This window comes from Sebastes umbrosus, chromosome 1 (genome assembly GCF_015220745.1).
Source record: "Sebastes umbrosus isolate fSebUmb1 chromosome 1, fSebUmb1.pri, whole genome shotgun sequence".
In the NCBI taxonomy this organism is placed as follows: domain Eukaryota; kingdom Metazoa; phylum Chordata; class Actinopteri; order Perciformes; family Sebastidae; genus Sebastes; species Sebastes umbrosus.
In genome coordinates this window covers 13,550,012-13,570,071 of record NC_051269.1, presented here as the reverse complement: position 1 = coordinate 13,570,071, position 20,060 = coordinate 13,550,012, and the positions used below count along the sequence as shown (strand labels likewise).

At 39.3% G+C, this 20,060-nt stretch overlaps 2 protein-coding genes across 8 annotated transcripts; one reads left to right on the top strand and one right to left on the bottom strand.

Moving 5' to 3' along the window:
* Positions 1-25: 25 nt before the first annotated feature.
* LOC119493832 (cell division cycle-associated protein 7-like) lies at positions 26-8,265 on the bottom strand. Its single transcript, XM_037779304.1, has 9 exons — positions 8,111-8,265; positions 7,887-8,015; positions 5,750-6,130; positions 5,261-5,356; positions 4,578-4,730; positions 4,055-4,198; positions 2,699-2,848; positions 1,532-1,668; positions 26-192 (listed from the first exon to the last, which is right to left on the bottom strand). The coding sequence occupies exons 1-9, from the start codon at positions 8,111-8,113 to the stop codon at positions 147-149; spliced, it is 1,239 nt and encodes a 412-aa protein (XP_037635232.1). The 5' UTR covers positions 8,114-8,265; the 3' UTR covers positions 26-146.
* On the top strand, positions 6,138-17,371 carry LOC119493789 (bone morphogenetic protein receptor type-2-like). Of its 7 annotated transcripts, XM_037779238.1 has the most exons (12): positions 6,138-6,386; positions 10,382-10,519; positions 11,243-11,434; positions 12,330-12,494; positions 13,678-13,761; positions 14,430-14,533; positions 14,634-14,855; positions 15,418-15,532; positions 15,863-16,020; positions 16,197-16,353; positions 16,706-16,842; positions 16,939-17,371. In XM_037779238.1, the coding sequence occupies exons 2-12, from the start codon at positions 10,486-10,488 to the stop codon at positions 17,053-17,055; spliced, it is 1,485 nt and encodes a 494-aa protein (XP_037635166.1). In that variant the 5' UTR covers positions 6,138-6,386; positions 10,382-10,485; the 3' UTR covers positions 17,056-17,371. The 7 variants fall into 7 exon arrangements, with proteins under 7 accessions (XP_037635166.1, XP_037635177.1, XP_037635170.1 ...); XM_037779249.1 differs by lacking the exon at positions 6,138-6,386 and having other exon boundaries at positions 10,194-10,519; positions 13,732-13,761; XM_037779242.1 differs by lacking the exon at positions 6,138-6,386 and having other exon boundaries at positions 10,194-10,519; positions 13,705-13,761.
* The last annotated feature ends 2,689 nt before the right edge of the window (positions 17,372-20,060 follow it).

Here is a 20,060-nt window from a genome sequence, read left to right as displayed (position 1 = left end):
CAATCTAACAAACACAACAACCAGCTGATCAGAAAATACTTTATTGGTTTAAAATCACAGGTTGTGTATGTTTTACTAGGATTAAAAGACTTGGAATAAGGAGAACATAAAAACGGTTTGAACAATTGCTCCACCTAGTGTTGATATCAGATCTCTGCATCTGTGTCCTCACTCTTCAGTTTGCTGCGAAGGCTGTAAGGAGAGAAATAAGACATTGTAAATGTTTTGTCAGTTCCAACACTTAGTGTTATTAAATTGGATTAGCAGCATAATAACCAGGTGTTTGATTATCAGATCTAATCCCTGGATTGAACAAAATGTGTTGCCCGTCTTTCTGCAAGCACCCACCCTGGGCCACTTTATTGGACCTGGAGGGGCTCCACGTAAATATACATACAGGTATTTTCCTTTGTAAAAACAGGGATTATGTAAATATTAGGGCTGTCAATTGATTAAAATATTTAATCACAATTAATTGCACATTTTTTAATCTGTTCAAAATGTACCTTAAAGAAAAATTTGTCAAGTTCTTAATACTCTTATCAACATGTGAGTAGACAAATATGCTGCTTTATGCAAATGTATGAATATATTTACTATTGGAAATCAATTAACACAAAACAATGACAGATATTGTCCAGAAACCCTCACAGGTACTGCATTTAGCATAAAAAATATGATCAAATCATAACATGGCAAACTGCAGCCCAACATGCAACAACAGCTGTCAGTGTGTCAGTGTGCTGACTTGACTGTGACTTGCCCCAAACTGCATGTGATTATCATAAAGTGGGCATGTCTGTAAAGGGGAGACTCGTGGCTACCCATAGAACCAATTTTCCTTCACATATCTTGAGGTCAGAGGTCAAGGGACCCTATTGAAAATGGCCTTGACAGTTTTTCCTCGCCAAAATGTTGCATAAGTTTGGAGAGATATTTAACCTTCTCTACAAGCTAGTATGAAATGATTTCTAGATTCGTATGATCCCAGTATCTTCACCCTAGCTTTAAAACTGAGCCCGCTACGTAAGGGATAATGTACAGCGAGCCGGTCATTGGTGTGAAAGAATCCCCTTTCAGGGCGATGCTGCTTCGCGTTGTGGGTCTCTAATCGCCCTGAAGGGGATTCTTTCACAACAATGACCGGCTCGCTGTACATTATCCCACTTATCATACGACTTCTTACTGAAGAAATCAGTATTTTGACACAAAAACGGTCCGCCAGAGTTAGACATCTGAACTGCGTCCATAGCAACGGTCTGCTATACACAAATTACAGACCGCAGAATGCCGTGATTGACCAATCAGAATCGAGCATTCAACACAGCCGTGTAATAACACCTATCAATGCATTAAAGAAATTAGTGGCGTTAAAACTAATTTGCGTTTACTTTGACAGCCCTAAAATATACACACGGGTATTTTCCATTGTAAAAAAAAAGGGACTATGTAAATATGTCGCCGTTACAGTAGTCAGCAACTTGAGAACACCTGAATTTATCAAATTAAATCCGATGGTGTAATTCCCCACCTGCTGAGGTAGGAGTGGACGTCCGAGAAGCCGTGATACTGAGCCAGGGGGAACAGGATGCCGGTCGGGCAGCGGCCCTCACGCTGGCGGCAGAAGCTACAGTTGCAAATGCCACGACAGGGAGGGCATTTCCACTCCTGAGGAGATAACCAAATGGTTAAACACTAAAATGACCGGAATCAAATGTTAAAAAACAACAGTATTTAACTTTACAGTACAAGTCATATGTCTGTAGGGTTGCTTACTGAAAGGTGCAATGATGAACAGCACAGAGAGACAAAGGCAAATCCCATTTAATTTCACTTTTAGTACGCACTGCAGCTGCCACTACAAAGTACGTACTGTTGCATGCAGTATGCCTACAATTGGGACATACTACTTCATCATAACATTGCGCCTTGACCTTTTACCCTCTTGCTCATATATCCACTGTGCAGAGGATTGTGGGTAAGAATAGCTAGAAAAGCATTCTGGCTCCATACTGCAAAATGCAACCGGATGCAGTAGGACATCCTGGTATTTCTGGCATACGGCATTTGACATACTATGTATTGGGAGATACTAAATATTTTTCTGGCATACTAAATAGTATACTGAAACGCATCAACTGTCTGAATGCGACAATAAAATAATCCAAAGAAGTTTCACATTGCGCCCCAGTTATCAAAGTGTGAGCACAGTTTAGACTTTGTTAATCCCAAGGGGAAATTGTACCATTTCAGCAGCTTAGCAAAAAAGAAAAAAGATTACGTGCCAAAGTTTAGCCATGTTGCACATGCAACCAATGAAAGATGAAGATTTAGATGGAAAGCATGAAAAAGTTATGCTTGTACTTTTTTCAGGCCCGAGTGTGAATATACAGAATTGTGACACATAAAATCCAACCCCTCAAAGTGTACTGCAGACTTGGACTTGATTTTAACTGATCAATAATGTTCACACATGGCTTTTAAAGTCAGGCAAAATGAACTGATAAGAGATTTTTAAACAGAATATGTATTGAACCCTCCCCTTAAATCTCTCTGTATAGCTTTGTTATATAAAATCTGTCCCCCATGCAAGCCCAAACACATGCTGACAGTAAATACTGAAACAATGTGTGCAAAATTAATCTTTTGTGTGTCTACACAAGGGATAGAGCGTGTGTTGGTGTGTCAGCAGTCTGACCGGATCAAGCAGCGCCTTCTTGACATCCTCTCCGTATCTGTTCCTCAGACATGGCCCACAGAACTGACCCAGAATCCCACGACAGTCCTCGCTGCGGCAGCACGTCTTAGTGTCAACAGTTTTCTGACGGCACTGATGACATGTGGAGCCCTGGAAATAAAAAAAAGAAAAGAAACCTCAACAAGAGAAGGTGGACACAGGTACTGTTCAGAAGGTGCAGCAGTTTAACCCAAAAGCATCCCCTCACCAACCCATGCATTGTTCACATGCACGGATGCACATGATCAGAGAGTGCTGTGATTCCAATCACCTTTTGCGCTGATCACAAGCCTCATCTGTCCTCCGACTCAGCTCAGCATCAGTGTTGAAACTTTTTGGACTCTTTTTCTCTTGGTTTATTGATATGGTCTTTCCTGTGCGTCCATGAGAATGTGAGTAATTATTATAGTTGTCTATTGTTCAGTATCTGCATCGCTATAATAATTATAAAGTCACATGTATCATGTTATAATGCTCATGCTCGTGTTTTTCTATAATAGTTTGAATGATAAGTTGTGTGTTTCTGTGTCAACAATCGTTTAAGTGAGAGCAGCGCAGTGAACGGGCATACGCGGCTGTCATTAAGGGACCGTCGCACAATTCCCCATATCACCCTCTGTGTGCACTATGCTCATTGTACTGCATTAGAGCCTGAGTCTGCTATTTGTTGACGTTCCCTTATAGTTAAGAAGGCTGTGTTCTCCTCCTTTTTTTCCTGTTTAAACTGTTTAGCTTACATTGAATTTCATACAATACTTTTTGTTTATTATCACTACATGTTACTAATGCCTGCAAATGTTTTCTGTTTTTATTTTCTGTATTTAGTAACCACTATTCACACAAGGATTTACAAACCATCTTCAATCAATAAATGAGTGGTATCTCAAAGAGTGTGTGGACTAATTGATACATCACCATCATCTACATGTTCTTACCGGACAACCTGTGGAGATTGTAAATGATATTCATAGAACAATCATCTAAGGGTTCATTCAATCAGCATCACTGAGGTCACAAGTTTGGTATCCATTAAACCAACGCCTATTTTACAGGTACACTGACATTTTATAATATTTCCTGCATATTCTGTTATATAGAGGTTGATTTTTAAGCTTCAGTAATGGAGAGATTGCCACCTGATGGCGTTATCAGTTTTTCCTCAAATATCAGGACTCTGAACCAAAGCTGCCACAGTGATTTTGATAGTGATCCCTGATTTGGCTACAAACTAACCTGGCACAAATCTTTCAATATATTCCCATATAGCTCACTGAAAAAAAACAACTGCAGATAGATAGAGTCCAGCTGCAAACTCACGGTGACTCTGTCGTAGACTTTTTCAGTCATGTTGTCTGCAACCAGCAGAATCTCGTCCTCTGTGATGTCCTCCACGGGACGAATGCAATGAGGCTTGCACTGATTAGGCCGTGGGGCGCCACGGCGCTGCGGGGCTCGCCGTACCTGGACCACAAAGATTATGATAATGGTTGATTTAGCTTGAAGTTTTACACAGAAATTGACAAGATACAGATGATGTTAGCTGAACACAAACCTACACAAAGACGAATACATGGTCACCTGTAACCATTATACAGTACATATTACAAAGACAAAATAGAGGAGAAAATAGAGGTTACAACACACTGATACAAATATCAAGACTCACTCTCATTACTCATCCCAATCAGTTTTTGTAAATGCTTGTATAGTGTTGCTCAGGGACAAAACAGCAGCCAAATAGTAGTTTCACACACATCCACAATCCTACTGCATGTTATACAGTGCTATGAAAAATGCTTTTTTTTTTTTTAACTGGTTGTTGATGAATGACAAAGCTGACCTCCAGCAGCTCATCCTCCAAGCTGAGCTCCAGTTCTTCCTCCTTGGGGGCGGAAGGATTCTCACCTCCCGCCATAGAGCGGGTCTGTCTGCGAGACGCCCGCTCCGGGTTCTTCCTGGACTCTCCTCCAGCTGCACCAGAGCGTGGTGGACGCTGCAGGCGATAACAATCACCTCAGTACATACATAATGCTATTTAAAAATACTATTATTCAGAGCTCTACTGAATTCTGAAAAAGAAAGAGGAGGATGGTAGCCACCTTGTTAGCGGAATATGCTGTTTCACCTTTTGTTAAGTCTCGTTAAGACCTTTTAGCAAAATATGTGGATCTACATTTCTGTCCACCATCCCTCATTTTAAATATTGATAAATGCAAAAGCTCACTGGTGTATGAGAGACTTTTTTTTTCTATCATCAGAGCATTTGCCATAGCATTTGCCCCTCCCTCTGGAACTCACTCTCCAAACACATCAGAGACTGCACCAACCTGTCCACATTCAAATCACAAATCAAAACTCAGCTTTTTACAACTGCTTTTAATGTGTAATTCATATTGTGTGTTTTATATTGTTATGATGTCCTTGTTTTATGATCATTTTATTTGTGTAAAGTGTCTTTGAGTATCCAGAAAAGCGCCATATAAATAAAATGTATTATTATTATTATTATTATTTTCTACTCACAGAACTTCTCTCTTTTGTCTTTGGTTTGTCTGCTTGTTTTTTCAGAAGCCCTTCACCTCCCGGCATCTTATGCAGGTCTGCCATCAGCTGAGCCAACTGCCAGAAAACAGGGAGGATAAAAAGGATTAGAGAGAGGGCAATATCACATTTCCTGATTTTTTTTTTTCATTTTGTCAAGTCAAATCAAAAGTCACTGATGTTCAAGTCAAAGTCATGTGTCCTGCACCAACAGCTCTGACTTGTATTGTCTATTTCTACTATATGTAAAAAGGAGTATAAATGAAAGAAATCTATAATAATAATAATAATAATATATCTTTCTTTAGGGTAACATGCAATGGATATACAGTGTGAACTTTAATTTTGTGGGGGACCCTAGGTATTCTTAGGCACTAGTTTGGGAACCGCAGCTTTAATTCGTTGTTGCATCAGTCCGTCAGTTTCCAAACAGTGCAACACTGTATATGGTTGTGTGTGTTTCTGGTTTACCATCGCTTTGTTGGCCTTGATGTTCTGTTCTCTCTTGGACAGAAAAGAAGCGGAGACATCCTCCGCTGAATCGGATCCATGCTCTTTACAAGGAGATGACAGAGACACTGCTGTCTCTTCATCTTCAAATTTAACATGTTTCTTCTTCTTTGCCTGATTGGTCTTTCCTGCCCACTTCAGCACACTCTTTTTTGTCCTCTTTTCTTCCTCCTCCTCCTCCTTCTCCTCCTCATCATCAGTGGACTGTTGGGTAGAGGGAGTGGAGCGGAGAGCCACCCTCAGCCTGAAGGCTTTGGCACCAGAGGTTGGTTTAGATGGGGCTGTCTGCTTCTTGGGGGAAAGGTCAGGCTGTACTTCATCTTCCTCTTCCAAATTTGAATTCTGATGAACAGAAATAGATGATTTATCATTTGGCTAGCTCTTACATCTGTAACGTGAGGGGTCGTTGTGTGCTGGTGGATCACTCTTTAGGAGAATAACCATGCAGGATGGAGACGGATCACTTTTTAAGCAGCCACTTTACTGTTCTTCTCACTTCATCAGTTTCACAACAACAACAACAATAACAACACTCCCTTGTTCCTAACTCACATGTCGTAGAACTAACCAACCAGAGGCCAGAAGGACCTGGACTAAGGTAAATCTCAAGAAAATACTCACAGGCAGATTCAAGATATTAGTATAACTATTTCAAAGATACTGCCGTAAATATTTCAACATATAAATATGTAAATAATAATCTTGTAAACATAAATATGTAAATAATAATCTTGTAAACACAAATATGTAAATAATAATAATCTTGTAAACATAAATGTGTAAATAATTATCTTGTAAACACAAATATGTAAATAATAATCTTGTAAACATAAATATGTAAATAATTATCTTGTAAACATAAATGTCTAAATAATTATCTTGTAAACATAAATATGTAAATAATTATCTTGTAAACATAAATGTGTAAATAATTATCTTGTAAACATAAATGTGTAAATAATTATCTTGTAAACATAAATGTGTAAATAATTATCTTGTAAACATAAATATGTAAATAATTATCTTGTAAACATAAATATGTAAATAATAATCTTGTAAACATAAATATGTAAATAATTATCTTGTAAACATAAATATGTAAATAATTATCTTGTAAACATAAATATGTAAATAATTATCTTGTAAACATAAATATGTAAATAATTATCTTGTAAACATAAATATGTAAATAATTATCTTGTAAACATAAATGTGTAAATAATTATCTTGTAAACATAAATGTGTAAATAATTATCTTGTAAACATAAATGTGTAAATAATAATCTTGTAAACACAAATATGTAAATAATAATAATCTTGTAAACATAAATATGTAAATAATAATAATCTTGTAAACATAAATATGTAAATAATTATCTTGTAAACATAAATGTGTAAATAATAATAATCTTGTAAACATAAATATGTAAATAATAATCTTGTAAACATAAATATGTAAATAATAATCTTGTAAACACAAATATGTAAATAATAATAATCTTGTAAACATAAATATGTAAATAATTATCTTGTAAACATAAATGTGTAAATAATTATCTTGTAAACATAAATATGTAAATAATTATCTTGTAAACATAAATATGTAAATAATAATAATCTTGTAAACATAAATATGTAAATAATAATCTTGTAAACATAAATATGTAAATAATAATCTTGTAAACACAAATATGTAAATAATAATAATCTTGTAAACATAAATATGTAAATAATTATCTTGTAAACATAAATGTGTAAATAATTATCTTGTAAACATAAATGTGTAAATAATTATCTTGTAAACATTGTAAATATATTTTTAGTAACTTAACTCAAATATATGAATTAACTTCTAAACCTTTCACATCTTAGTTTTCACAGTAAAATGATTCAGTTTTTGTCTAAACTTATTGTTATAGCAGAATATGAAAAGCATAGTCTGCCAGCTGGTACTGTTCATGATCTGACAGAGTTATATCACAAAACAACCAAAACAAAGTGCCTTTAACCAGTTATAAAGTCGGTTTATGTTTACTTTCCCTGTTTCTGATGCATGATCTGGCAACATGAAGGCTTTCACCTAAACTAAATGACTCACCTGATGGCAGTGGGTGCTGATTTCACTGTCAGAAAAGCCGTAAAATATTCGTTCATTCTCAGAGTCCTCTGCAAAAACATCTGGTAAAGGCAGCTTCTTAGTGATGGTGTTCATCCCTAAAACCCCTGCCTGAAGAGAGATACAACAATCTTGGCTTAACAATATTACAAATAATGTGTAGTATGTATTTAGCCTGCTAATTGAGTAGTATTTGGTAACTTCACCATGTTATTCTTGATGACCTGGCTTCTGAAGTGTAGCTTCTAGGCCCGCCCACCTGGACCTCACGGTACCTGTCCAATTAATCTGATTGAAAAGTAGGTGTGCTTGCTTTGTAGCTCAGGGCAACACAGATGCAACAGAATTAGCCGCTCAGACCACGTCGTTTATAAACTCCGCCCTCCAGGGATGAACTGAAACCCAAAACATGCAGCCTTTCAAACAACAAGCATACCAGAAGTACTAAAGTTATCTGCTAACGTAAACTTTTAAAATTAGCTTAGTTATTGTTGATGGTTGTTAAAATTAAATATATTAAAAGTGTATCCAAGACGGTCAAGATAATTACAAAACAACATGTCGTCCAAAACAAACATAATTTGAGTTTCAGAGTTAAGTTTCTGTTTCCCATCTTCGCCAAAAAAAGTGGGCGAAAAGTTAAAAATGCTCAGTAAATCAAAATGATGAGATTCAAAGTCACAATGTAGAAATTAGAATTTTTTAAAGTTAAAACTAAGGAAAAAAATTAGATTGTATGAACCTGCAGTCTTGTTAAACGCTGACATATAAGAAAAGATAACAAATAGTCAATTTGTGAGTTAAAGGGACTATTTGTAACTTTCAGAAATTGCTTGTTAACAGCGACACCTGTGGCCGTTAAGTCAACGAAAGTCAGCGTCGGGTTCGCGCTTGCTCGCTCTACATAGACATGAACGAGCATCGCTCAACACAGTGAGGTGACACACGTCAGCTAAAACCACAATATCACTCTATATTTCAGCTGCTTGGCAGTAATGTTAACTGACCAGACGAAGGTCTCTCCATGAATCACTGCTGATCCTAGTGTTGGCTTTTCCTGCTTCAGCCTCCCGACCACGGCCGGAGGAAACAGGGGAGACACCGGCACCCGGGTGGAGACGATAACGTTTCTCGCTGTGGAGCCCCGTCACTTCACAAGACACGGGAAACCTCTGTTGGTCTGGAGGAGCTGCAGCAGTTATTTCTGCACAAACGTCCACTGTACATTCACTAGATATTCTCAGAGCTACTAACTCTTCTGCAGTGTGTAGTGCGCGTGCATGCACGTGAGGTGGAGCGAGAACGAGCGCGGTGTGTGAGTGAAGGCAAGCAGGCAGAGGAGCAGAGTACAGCAGAGACTCCGGCCCTGGAGACCAAAGCTACAGTCTCCCCCGCGTCCTCTGACCGCGGCCAACACTGTTTTGAAAGACAGGCTTCACTAGATATAACTTTTCGGTTTTGGTGCTTCCGTGTAGTTTGTGTTGGAGTCTTGTCTGAACAGCGTAGCCACACGTGAGCGCGCATGGGACACCGACCCGGGTGATTTATACGTGTAAGAAGTTGCAAACAGTCCCTTTGATGCAGGAATTAATATGTTTTCCGAGACATAGCGGCAGAAATTCAGAGGAAAAAGTACCAAGGCATTTTCAACAATGCTCTTAAACGTTGTATCTGTAGTGTGTAGCCTGTAGTTCCTACATAATTTTTCAAAGTACTGTATTATATAAAATAGTGACCTAATGATGACCTGACCATATTTTTGACAAGGTAATGTGAATTTTTTGTCTTGCTATCTCATAATTTTGACTCACACGTTTCATCATCTCATAATTTTGATTGAGTAAATCCTGATTTTGTTCATAAAATCGCATATTTTTGATTTACTGTGAGTATTGCTATTATTGTCTGTATAATCTTTTTCCATTTGTGCAATTTTGTTAATATTCTGTTTATCATCAATACTGTATATACTGCTCCTATTTTTATATTTCCTTCTATTTAAATGGTTCATATTTTGTTACACTTTGTTTAGTTCTTTTTTTACTGTGTTAGCTGATGCTTCTTGTTTTTTGCACTATCCCTTTTGCTGCTGTACACTGCAAATTTTCCCACTGCGGGACTAATAAAGGAATATCTTATCTTATCTTATCTTTTAGCTATTCTCTTGTTTGCCTTTATAACTGGGCACCCGTGTATTTCTGAGGGATCATAATAAAATGAGGTATAAAAAAAACAGCAACAACGACAAAACAATCACTGGATGATGTTACTGAGTTAAAGTGCCTCTTTCTGTGGCCCCAGTGAGTTTGTATAAAACATCTTTTCTTCTTTGAGTTCAGCTGTGGCCCTTAAGAACTGAGTCAGATGTACAACACCCCACTTGAGAGCAGTTGCTATTCCTTAACAGTGAGAGATGATTGTGTTGATAAATGTCCCACAGCTCTTTGTGTGGCAGGCAGCATATGTTGTACCCGCAGGTGTGTGGCAGTGGGAGTGATACTGGGAAACGTGGGAAACTCCTCTCACATTCCCAGGACTGATAAATACCCACTCCCAGCTTGGCCAGTCACTCAGAGTGAACATGAGCCTGCAGTGGTGGATGTTTTTGGCTATGGGTGAGTGATCTTGCAATCGAAATACTATATATATATATATATATATATAATACTATATATATAATACTATAAATGCTACCAGTGTACGCCTTGTAACTACAGAGCTGATAAAATGTTCCTGGAAAGAATGTTTCTTTAGTGGATCATATCACGTGCATCAACAAGCATCAGGCAGAATGGATGATTTGAACAGTAATTCAGGATTCAGGAGTCAGGGAAACAATTGTGTGCGGAGTACAAGGAATATTGTGGCTAGTGATAAGATGCACATTTGGGCTTCTTCTATATATCTATATCTACAGCCAGGCAAACCTTAGACTAAGCTAAATTTGAAAGGGTATTCAGCAAGTCTAGTCTTTGTAAATACATACAATAAATGTAATGATATTTTAAGTGATATTGTCTCCAATAAATCCTCGTCACAATAGAATTATCACCGAAGAGGATTACTCTTACATACTCTAAGACTTAATGATAAAGCTGTACCTAGTAGTTAAATATTTACTTTAAACAGGCATTTAGATAATATTGTTAGCCAGAAAGACAAACTGTGAATGCAACAGTAGACAATACACTTAAGATTCTTAATTTTTGAGTATTATAGTTTACAAGAGTCACCATAAAGCCCAGATCACAATTCCTACTGTTGATAACCAGAAAGGGTAATTTTTGCCCAATTTAAGCACATCTACAGCAGCTGTTTGTCTTTCTTATTTCCCCCAGAATGCATCTTTATATGCATCTCCGGCCAGTCTTTTCCTCAAAGGAGACGGTGTGCTTTCCAAGTGACTCCTCAGAACAACAAATACACAACTGCTGGCAATGTGAGCGGGTCGGTGCAGCTCTGTGAGAACACCCAATGCTGTGTGGGCTATTTTCTTATCATCGATGGCCAGCCGGAGGTTGACGTTCTCGGTAAGAAATCGTGGTAAAACGTAAGACATCTGGTCTAGTCTGCATGGTCTAGATCAGTGGTTCCCAACCTTTTTCCTTAAAGGACCCCTTTTCTGTCATTGAGTAAACTGACGACCCCTGACTAAGTGACATATTTTATGGATATTTCAGATTATATTCAATGCATAACAATAAGAGTACAGAGCAATTGATAAACTTTACAATTAACCTAAACAGTGAACTCAATAACTGCAAGAAGTTTGTGTAAAACGAGCGATTTGGATGAATTTTGAGCAGATTATTTAATGAGAAAATTGCATCACAGATGAGTTTTACTGTTAATTTTAGGAACTTTTAATACAGTTCTCTGTCTGTATCATGTGTTTTTTTTATTATTAACGATCATACATACTAATAAGCTTCCTGTTTCACAAATTCTGTATTTTTTTTGGTTATTTTAACTGCATACTTTTCTCATTTTTAAGTTTATATCTCAAATAATAATCCAAATTTTAAAAATAACTATTTAATTGAGTTTTCTTCACAGAAATGAATGAAATGCTGAGATATAGGCCGACTGTATATCTTTTTTTTAAAAGTTGTAGTATACCCATTAAAATCAAGAAGGCCTCACAATGCTTTGGTGACCCCTGGTGGGGGTCGGGACCCCCAGGTTGGGAACCAGTGGCCTAGATTCTGTTCTTGTACCAATATAAGAGTCATACACATTTTTACACATCAAATTTTATCAAATGATTCAAAATCAAATCAGATCTAAGGCTCAAACCCAAACAGCATCATGAAACCTCGGACAGATATTGGCTGGTTGACAGCTGTAATATATTATTCTGCAGGCTTAGTATGGTTCTCGTGTTTTTTTTAATTGTCTATTTTGTTACTGATTTTTCTGTTGCAGCTTGTGATATCGCTGAAAAGTTTTGCCCGGATGCAACCTGCAAGGCACAAACACGCCTCAACGGGCGCTTCGTTGTGTGCGTGTGCAACACAGACCTCTGCAATAGCAACATCACTTGGACCCCAGAGTTGGAAGAGCCTCGACCCACCTACTCTCATTTTGTAGGTATGATAATAACTAACTAATCGTTAAATACCACTTGCAACCAACATAGTGATAAGTATAATATCCTGACATTATACCAGCGTATGGTATTTTTATTTTCATCTTATTTATTATTGTTTCAAAAGACATCTATTTTTGACACCCCTGCACCTCCATCCACGTCTCCTCCAGATAAACAACCTCCTACCACTCCCCTTTAATTTGTAATGTGACACTTAGCCTTTCTTCAGATAATATCATATAACATACTATTTTCACTTGAAGGGACTGTTTGTAACTTCTTACACGTATAAATCAATCCGGGTCGGTGTCCCATGCACGCTCGCGTGTGGCTACGCTGTTCAGACTGAGACTCCAACACAAACTACACGGAAGCACCAAAACCGCAAAGTTATATCTAGTGAAGCCCGTCTTGCAAAACAGTGTTGGCCGCGGTCGGATGACGCGGGGGGAGACCGTAGCTTTGGTCTCCAGGGCCAGAGTCTCTGCTGTACTCTGCTCCTCTGCCTGCTTGTCTTCACTCACACACCGCGCGCGTTCTCGCTCTCTCGCTCTCTCGCTCTCTCGCTCTCTCGCTCAACCTCTACACATGTATGCGCGCACACTACACACTGCAGAAGACTTCGTAGCTCTGAGAATATCTAGTGTATTTGTGCAGAAATAAATGCTGCAGCTCCTCCAGACCAACAGCGGTTTCCTGTCTTGTGAAGTGACGTGGCTCCGCAGCGAGAAACGTTATCGTCTCCGACCGGGTGCCGGTGTCTCCCCTGTTCCCTCCGGCCGCGTTCGGGAGGCTGAGGCAGGAAAAGCCAACACTAGGATCAGCAGTGATTCATGGAGAGACCTTCGTCTGGTCAGCTAACATTGCTGCCAAGCAGATGAAATATAGAGTGATATTGTGGTTTTAGCTGACGTGTGTCGCCTCACTGTTTTGACGGATGCTCGCTCACATGCAGGTAGCGGGTGCACACGGGCAAGCGCGAGCAAAGTGACGCTGACTTTCGTTGACTTAACGGCCACAAGTGTTGCTGTTACAACCAATTTCTGATTCTTACAAACAGTCCCTTTAATAACAAACTGTTAAAGTAATAAATACACTTGATTGACTCAAAAGGGGTGTTATAACATTAACATACTGTACACTTTTCTTCTTCAATTTTCTTTTTGGAAAAAATCATGAAAGCTGCCGTAATCATTCTGACTTTGCTAGTCCTGTGCTTCCTGTTGATCGCTGCAGCCAAATGGACAAGCCAATTTACAAAGAAAAGTAAGATCCTTTTTTGTTGTCAACATCAAGATAGAAATGCAAAAACATGTGTTTGTTCCTAATAATGTGTTGATTTACTAAACACAGTAGCAGAAAGCAAGAGTTAAACTAGAATAAATCTAATTCCCTTTATGGTGTGATAACTGTTGATGTTTGCAGGTGTTGACTAAGCGTGCACACACAAGAGGAGTTTATTGTGTTAATATCTCAGATTTAGATAACAAACTTCATATAAAAATGCTCACACATTACTGCTTGTCGGTAAAAAATGGAGTTAAGGTTACAGCTCCTGAATTATCACTTTCACTTCAATTGTTGCACTTAAAAAGGTAAAAAGATAGTGTTGTTTCTGTGTCAAATACCTTCTCTGCTTCTGAAAGGATTAGAGAAAAACATTCTTCAGCCATGTTTCCACATTTTCCAAACTCAGATTAAGTTCCCATGACGACTTCGTTTGACCTTGTAACTGCTTCATTCTCTCTGCGGGACTGACCTTGGTGTTTATCTCTGCTATGACACTCCCTTTTACCTCTTTCCTTTGTTGCTCTTCGATAACATTTCTGTGGCTATTCAGTCAGGCTAGTTTAAAATTAATAGTGACTTTATTGTCAGATTACCTTCAATGAGTTTGTGCTAATTACAAGGCCTGTCAACTTTCATTATTCTAGAGGATAATCCACCCTCCCTTGATGATTACAGTGTCTCACGACTGTGTTCCTGCCAAACAACAAAAACCTCTGAGATCCACATTGTTGACATTGCGCTACAGCAGGTAAGTCCAGCTATCACATGGATTTATACTGTATGGTCAGCAGTGTGTGATATATCTTAACATGTACTGTTATTGTACTTGTATTTTCATACCTTTTCAGATTGTGGGCCGTGGGCATTTTGCAACTGTTTGGCAGGGGAAATACCAGGGATCTGTGGTGGCCGTGAAAGTTTTCTCTGCAGGCTGGAAACATCAATTTACTGCAGAGAAGGAGGTCTATGAGCTACCACTGATGAAGCATGCTGGGATTGTCCACTTCCTGGGCTCTGGGAGGAAACCGGATGGAGGCAGCTGGCTCATTGTCCTGCAATTTGCTGAATGTGTGAGTGGCAACCAGTTCTTTTGAATATCAAAATTAATTGTGCGTTTTCCCATTTTCTGAGAGTTCAAAAGTAATTCAAGGAAAAAGGAGATGGAAGGTTGTTTAGCTGTCCGGCCTGCCAAAGCAGGCAGCTAAAAACCCACTGCACACAACCTGCTCAGCATCAAACAGCATACAGACACAGTTATAGAATAGGTGGTGAACATAGTGGAGCATTTAGCAAAGAGTCAGATATTTCACTCAGGACTTGGTAGAGACAAAAGCAGAGTTAACAGAGAGTGAATATTGGACTTACATTCATCAGGTGGACACAAACAAAACTCCACATGAATAATAAGGTTGCTCTGTATCTGCTGGATGCGTAAATAAGCAAGTATTTGCCATATCAACCTCAAAGGCGAGAGGGGGCGGATACATGATTACATGATTTTTCATTTAATCTAGCTCACCTTCTATAGTCTCTCACACTCGTATCTTTATTGTACATATGAAGCTAATGTGGCCAAACACTTTAATGTTCACGTTCTTGGACATAAGTAACTGGCGTTCCCTTTGATTCCAGGGTTCTCTCCACTCCTATCTGTGTAAACACACCACCAACAGGATGTTGTCACTGAAGTTGTGCCAGTCTTTATCGCAGGGACTTTCCTATCTCCACTCTGACCTTCACAGGCATGGTATTGGCCAGAATATTACTGTGAACAAATGTTGTAGCCTACCAGATGTAGAAAGCATGCCTGTACTATCATGTGGGATTATGTGCACATTGTAGGTAAAATATCAAACATGAATAATAACTTATGATTTGATTAAACTTGTTATCTAACAAAATGAAACACATTATTTTTCAGGTGATTTCTGATTTTTTTTTTATTTTTTAAAAAGTATACATCTGCATACAAACAGCTCACATATGAACAGGCTCAGTCTTTCTTGATCTATAAAGTCCACTACGGATAAAAATCCAAACAAATCAGAATCTTCTTACTTGGTGTCTTTTCCTGCAGATGTGCATAAACCTCCTGTGGCCCACAGAGACTTGAGTAGCTCCAACGTTCTCGTGAAAGCAGATGGTACCTGTGTCCTGTGTGATTTTGGATGCTCAACCATCCTGCGATCTTGTTCAGGGCATCGCCGTTGGCAGAGCCACACAACAAACGGGGAGGTGAGACCCAACAACGTATTGTTGTTAATTCACGGTATAGTGAAATCATAAAAAAGTGAAATCATTTTTGTGTAATATGGCTGCTAATGTCTCATGGAATAAATGAAAACATGCTTGCAGAGGGACAACATCTATTACATAGAAACAAGTCAATTCCCATTGCCATCCATCTGCAGAGTCATGCTCAGTTGGGCACGCTGCTCTACATGCCCCCTGAGATCCTGGAAGGCTCTGTAAACCTGAGCAGCAGCTGGTGTCTCATGCAGGGGGACATCTATGCTTTGGGACTGCTGCTGTGGGAGATCTGGATGCGCTGCTCTGATTTATTTGAAGGTAAACTTCCAGATCAGATCATCATGAAAAAACTATCAGTAATTGAGATGGGTGTCCAATTCTCTCCACCCTTTAAAATTGGATTTAACCATTCTGAATGTTGTGCTCATTGTATTTTGAAAGAGAGATATTAAATAAGTTATATTTTTCAGCTGGAGAATGTCACACTTCATAATAATTAATCAAAATGAATAACCATTGCATCAATCAATAGTCAGGTTTTTCTTTACAATATCTGCTTTTACTTTCCTTTGAGGTTGATCTGTGTAATCAGCTGCATCTCTGTGCAGTGCTTGGGCATGTCTTGGTACTAAATGGATGTTCAAATTCATGCAAATGTCTCCATCTGCAGGCGGTGCTGCTCCACAGCATCTGTTGCCTTATGAATCCGAGTTGGGAGCAAATGTAACACGGGACAGCCTGGTCCAGTACGTGTTCCACATGGACAAGAGACCCTCCATACCTAAACACTGGGAACTGCTACCACAGGTGCTTCTTACTTGAACATAGTGAAATAATATGAATATATTGATGATAATGAATTCAGTTTTGTCAATGTGATGACTCCGTTTTCACAACTTTCAGGGATCTGTGTTGACGGAGCTCCTGACAGATTGTTGGGACTGTGACGCGGATGCTCGGCTGACCGCTCAGTGTGTTGTGGACAGATTAGTCTCTCTTCAGTCTTGTTACTCTCCATGACTCTTTCCCTTTTTGGGGGTTTGACTTGTTGTAATCTACATATCAAGCATTTGCACTGTTCGCTTTGTGTCACTATTGTTTAGCTTTCGGTATATCTTTTATCAACTGTATAGGTAACCCTTTGTTAAAGTGCTGTATGTCTTCTTATTATTGACTTGGACATGTTCCCATTACTCTCTTTCTTTTTATTAGATTCTTACTACTGGATTAAATTAATTGTAATCCAGGTACATTATCCATCCATCTATTATTTGTAACCTCTTATCCTATTCAGGTTCACGGTGGGGCAGGAGCCGATCCCAGCTGACATTGGGCTGAAGGCCTGTCTCTGTGTGTCAGCCCTGTGATAGTCTGGCAACCTGTCCAGGGTGTACCCTACCCTGGACAGGTTGCCAGACTATCACAGGGCTGACACACAGAGACAGACAACCATTCACACTCCCATATCACAGCTATGGAAAATTTAGAGTGAATAATTAACCTAACCTGCATGTCTTTGGTCTGTGGGAGGAAGCCCACGTTAACACAGGGAGAACATGCAAACTCCACACGGGTCCTGTTCAGACCTGGCATTAACATCAGATCGGATCAAAAGTGGACAGTTTTAAGTACGTCTGTCCACACCTGGCATTAGAGTGCGTCTCCACATGAGTCTTGAGTGGCCACTTGTGATCGGATCTCACTTCCCCGCTCTATATGCAAATAAACACGTAGTAAACACATGGCCAATACAGTAGACGTTGTGACGTAATATTACAGGAATGTCAGTAGTAATATCCTACATATTCCTGATTTTGGGTACATTTTATTAACAAAAAAAAACAGTCCTCGGGGACCTCCGTGCTGCCGGCACCACTGCCTTTGCAGGCAACAGCAGGGTATAGACACACTTTTTCAGCATGCGAGCTACTTATAAAATGACAAAGTCAAAATGATCTACCTACTATAAAAATGCAAAACATATATTTATTTATAAATATATTGAGTATTCTTTATATGTACAATATATGTTGGTGTACCTTGCATAACTGCATGAACCCATATTGTACAATATAACTCTGTACATTTGTTGTCATTACCTTACTCTGATGACTTGCACTGAATGGAATCAGCCAGGGATGCATAGTCCGGACAGTAGCTGCTGATAGCCAGCCTCAAGCACACTTCCAAATGATCATCAGTCAAGGTGGAACTGCATTTGGACTTAATAATCTTCATGTGGGAAAAGGCTGACTCGCATAAATAAGTGGAGCCGAATAATGCAGTCAAGGAGGTAGCACATTTCCTCATGTTGAGGTACTTTTCCTCTGTGAGTAAGTTCCAGAACTGTCCATGAGCCCTGGACTTAACCCTCCTGTTGTCTTCGGGTCAAATTGACCCGAAGACAACAGGAGGGATAAATCCACAGAAATTCAACATTAGGTCATGAAAAATTAACAAAAGTATGCTCATATTATTAATAATAGCCAGACAAGAAAACATTATTGTCAAATAATAGCCTTGTTCATTATCATCAGTTGGCCTGTTTAACCCTCCTGTTGTCTTCGGGTCAATTTGACCCGAAGACAACAGGAGGGCTATGCTGAATGTCAGCTTGTAGTGTCAAAATCTCATCCTCCACTCCAGATGAGTTCAGGTGAAACAGTGTTGCAATTTGTTGGCTGACGTCTATTTAAAAAATCTACCCACACTACCTTTGCGATCGACCGGTAGATCGCGATCGACGTATTGGGCACCCCTGGTATAGAGCTTCAGAGAGCCGGGGTTGAGGGCGAGCGAGCAGACAGTTGGGTGTCAGCTCCGTACAAAGCACCAGAACAAGAACACCGACACACATCCGACAGTATGATAATAATGCACTTCATGTGCCTAGTCTGATAGTCTGTAGACATGTAACCTATAGATAAGATATATTTTTAATAAAATACAGTTGTACCGACAGGATCCAGTAGAGCACAGAGGCTGTTTCCATGCTGTGAGGCAGACGGCGCCCGCATTTGCCTGTCTATTTACATGAGGAGCGCAGTGATCCCGCGGATACAAGCGGGACGTCGGTTGAGCAGGCGGTCCTTAATGTGGCCCAGGACACACTGCTAAAAGAATGTGGCCATATGTGGCCCAGACCACCTCTGAATAGGGCCTCAGCGATCAGATCTCAATGCGTCCTCAATGCGCCTTGAGTGCGTTCACACCTGGATTGTATCACTCAGGAGTCAGGACGCATGTTAATACCAGGTCTGAACAGAAGGGCCCCAAGCCGGGACCCTCTTGCTGTGAGGCGTCGGTGCTAACCACTTCACCACCGTGCCGCCCATAAGTGTATTATATAAAATAAAAAGTGTGTCCACAATGAAGACAACATATTTAAATTGATCACAGCCATTATTATTTTTATTAATTGCATTGCTTTTCCTATCATTACATGTTAAAATATCTGCTGTAAAAGGGTCTATTGATATTTGTAAAATAAAAGGTTGTTGCACATTGATTGGTTTGGTTGTGTAGGTGAAGTGTTGTTTTTGTTAAAATTACACCTATTATTAAAGCTATAGAAAGCCCTCAGTTGTATGCCTTACATACATGTTGATCCATGATGTCATGGATTTATGTAAAGTATGAATGACTAGTTTTAAGTCAGGTGTTTGTGTGTGTGTCATTACCAAACCCCACCAGGCTCATCCCTTTTTAAATATCACACAACACTGGTTGGGAGGAAACACCCTCCCTTATCTGTTGTACCACAGAAACACGTAGATCAACTTTTCACCCAGAGCTTGCTGGACTTTGCCATGACGTACAGTGCGTAACCTTATAACAACAACGGGCGTGACAATCAAGGCAGCTCAATCAAGGCCTATGGAAAAAAGGCTAGGTCACGGTCTTTGGGTGTGGTTATGACGCATGCGCAGTGTGACTGAAGCTGCGGTCGTGCGTTGTGATTGGCTCAATCTCGGCGAGGGCAGACAATATTCTACTGCGCATACGTCATACTCCCACAGATATGA

Coding starts and splice junctions, on each gene's coding strand:
- LOC119493832 (XM_037779304.1), bottom strand. Junction 6,131..7,886: donor TCAGCACCCACTGCCATCAG/GTGAGTCATTTA, acceptor TCTGTTCATCAG/AATTCAAATTTGGAAGAGGA. Junction 4,731..5,260: donor AGACAAAAGAGAGAAGTTCT/GTGAGTAGAAAA, acceptor TATCGCCTGCAG/CGTCCACCACGCTCTGGTGC.
- LOC119493789 (XM_037779238.1), top strand. CDS start 10,486: ATGAGCCTGCAGTGGTGGATGTTTTTGGCTATGG. Junction 15,533..15,862: donor CTCTGACCTTCACAGGCATG/GTATTGGCCAGA, acceptor CTTTTCCTGCAG/ATGTGCATAAACCTCCTGTG. Junction 16,354..16,705: donor CTGCTCTGATTTATTTGAAG/GTAAACTTCCAG, acceptor CTCCATCTGCAG/GCGGTGCTGCTCCACAGCAT.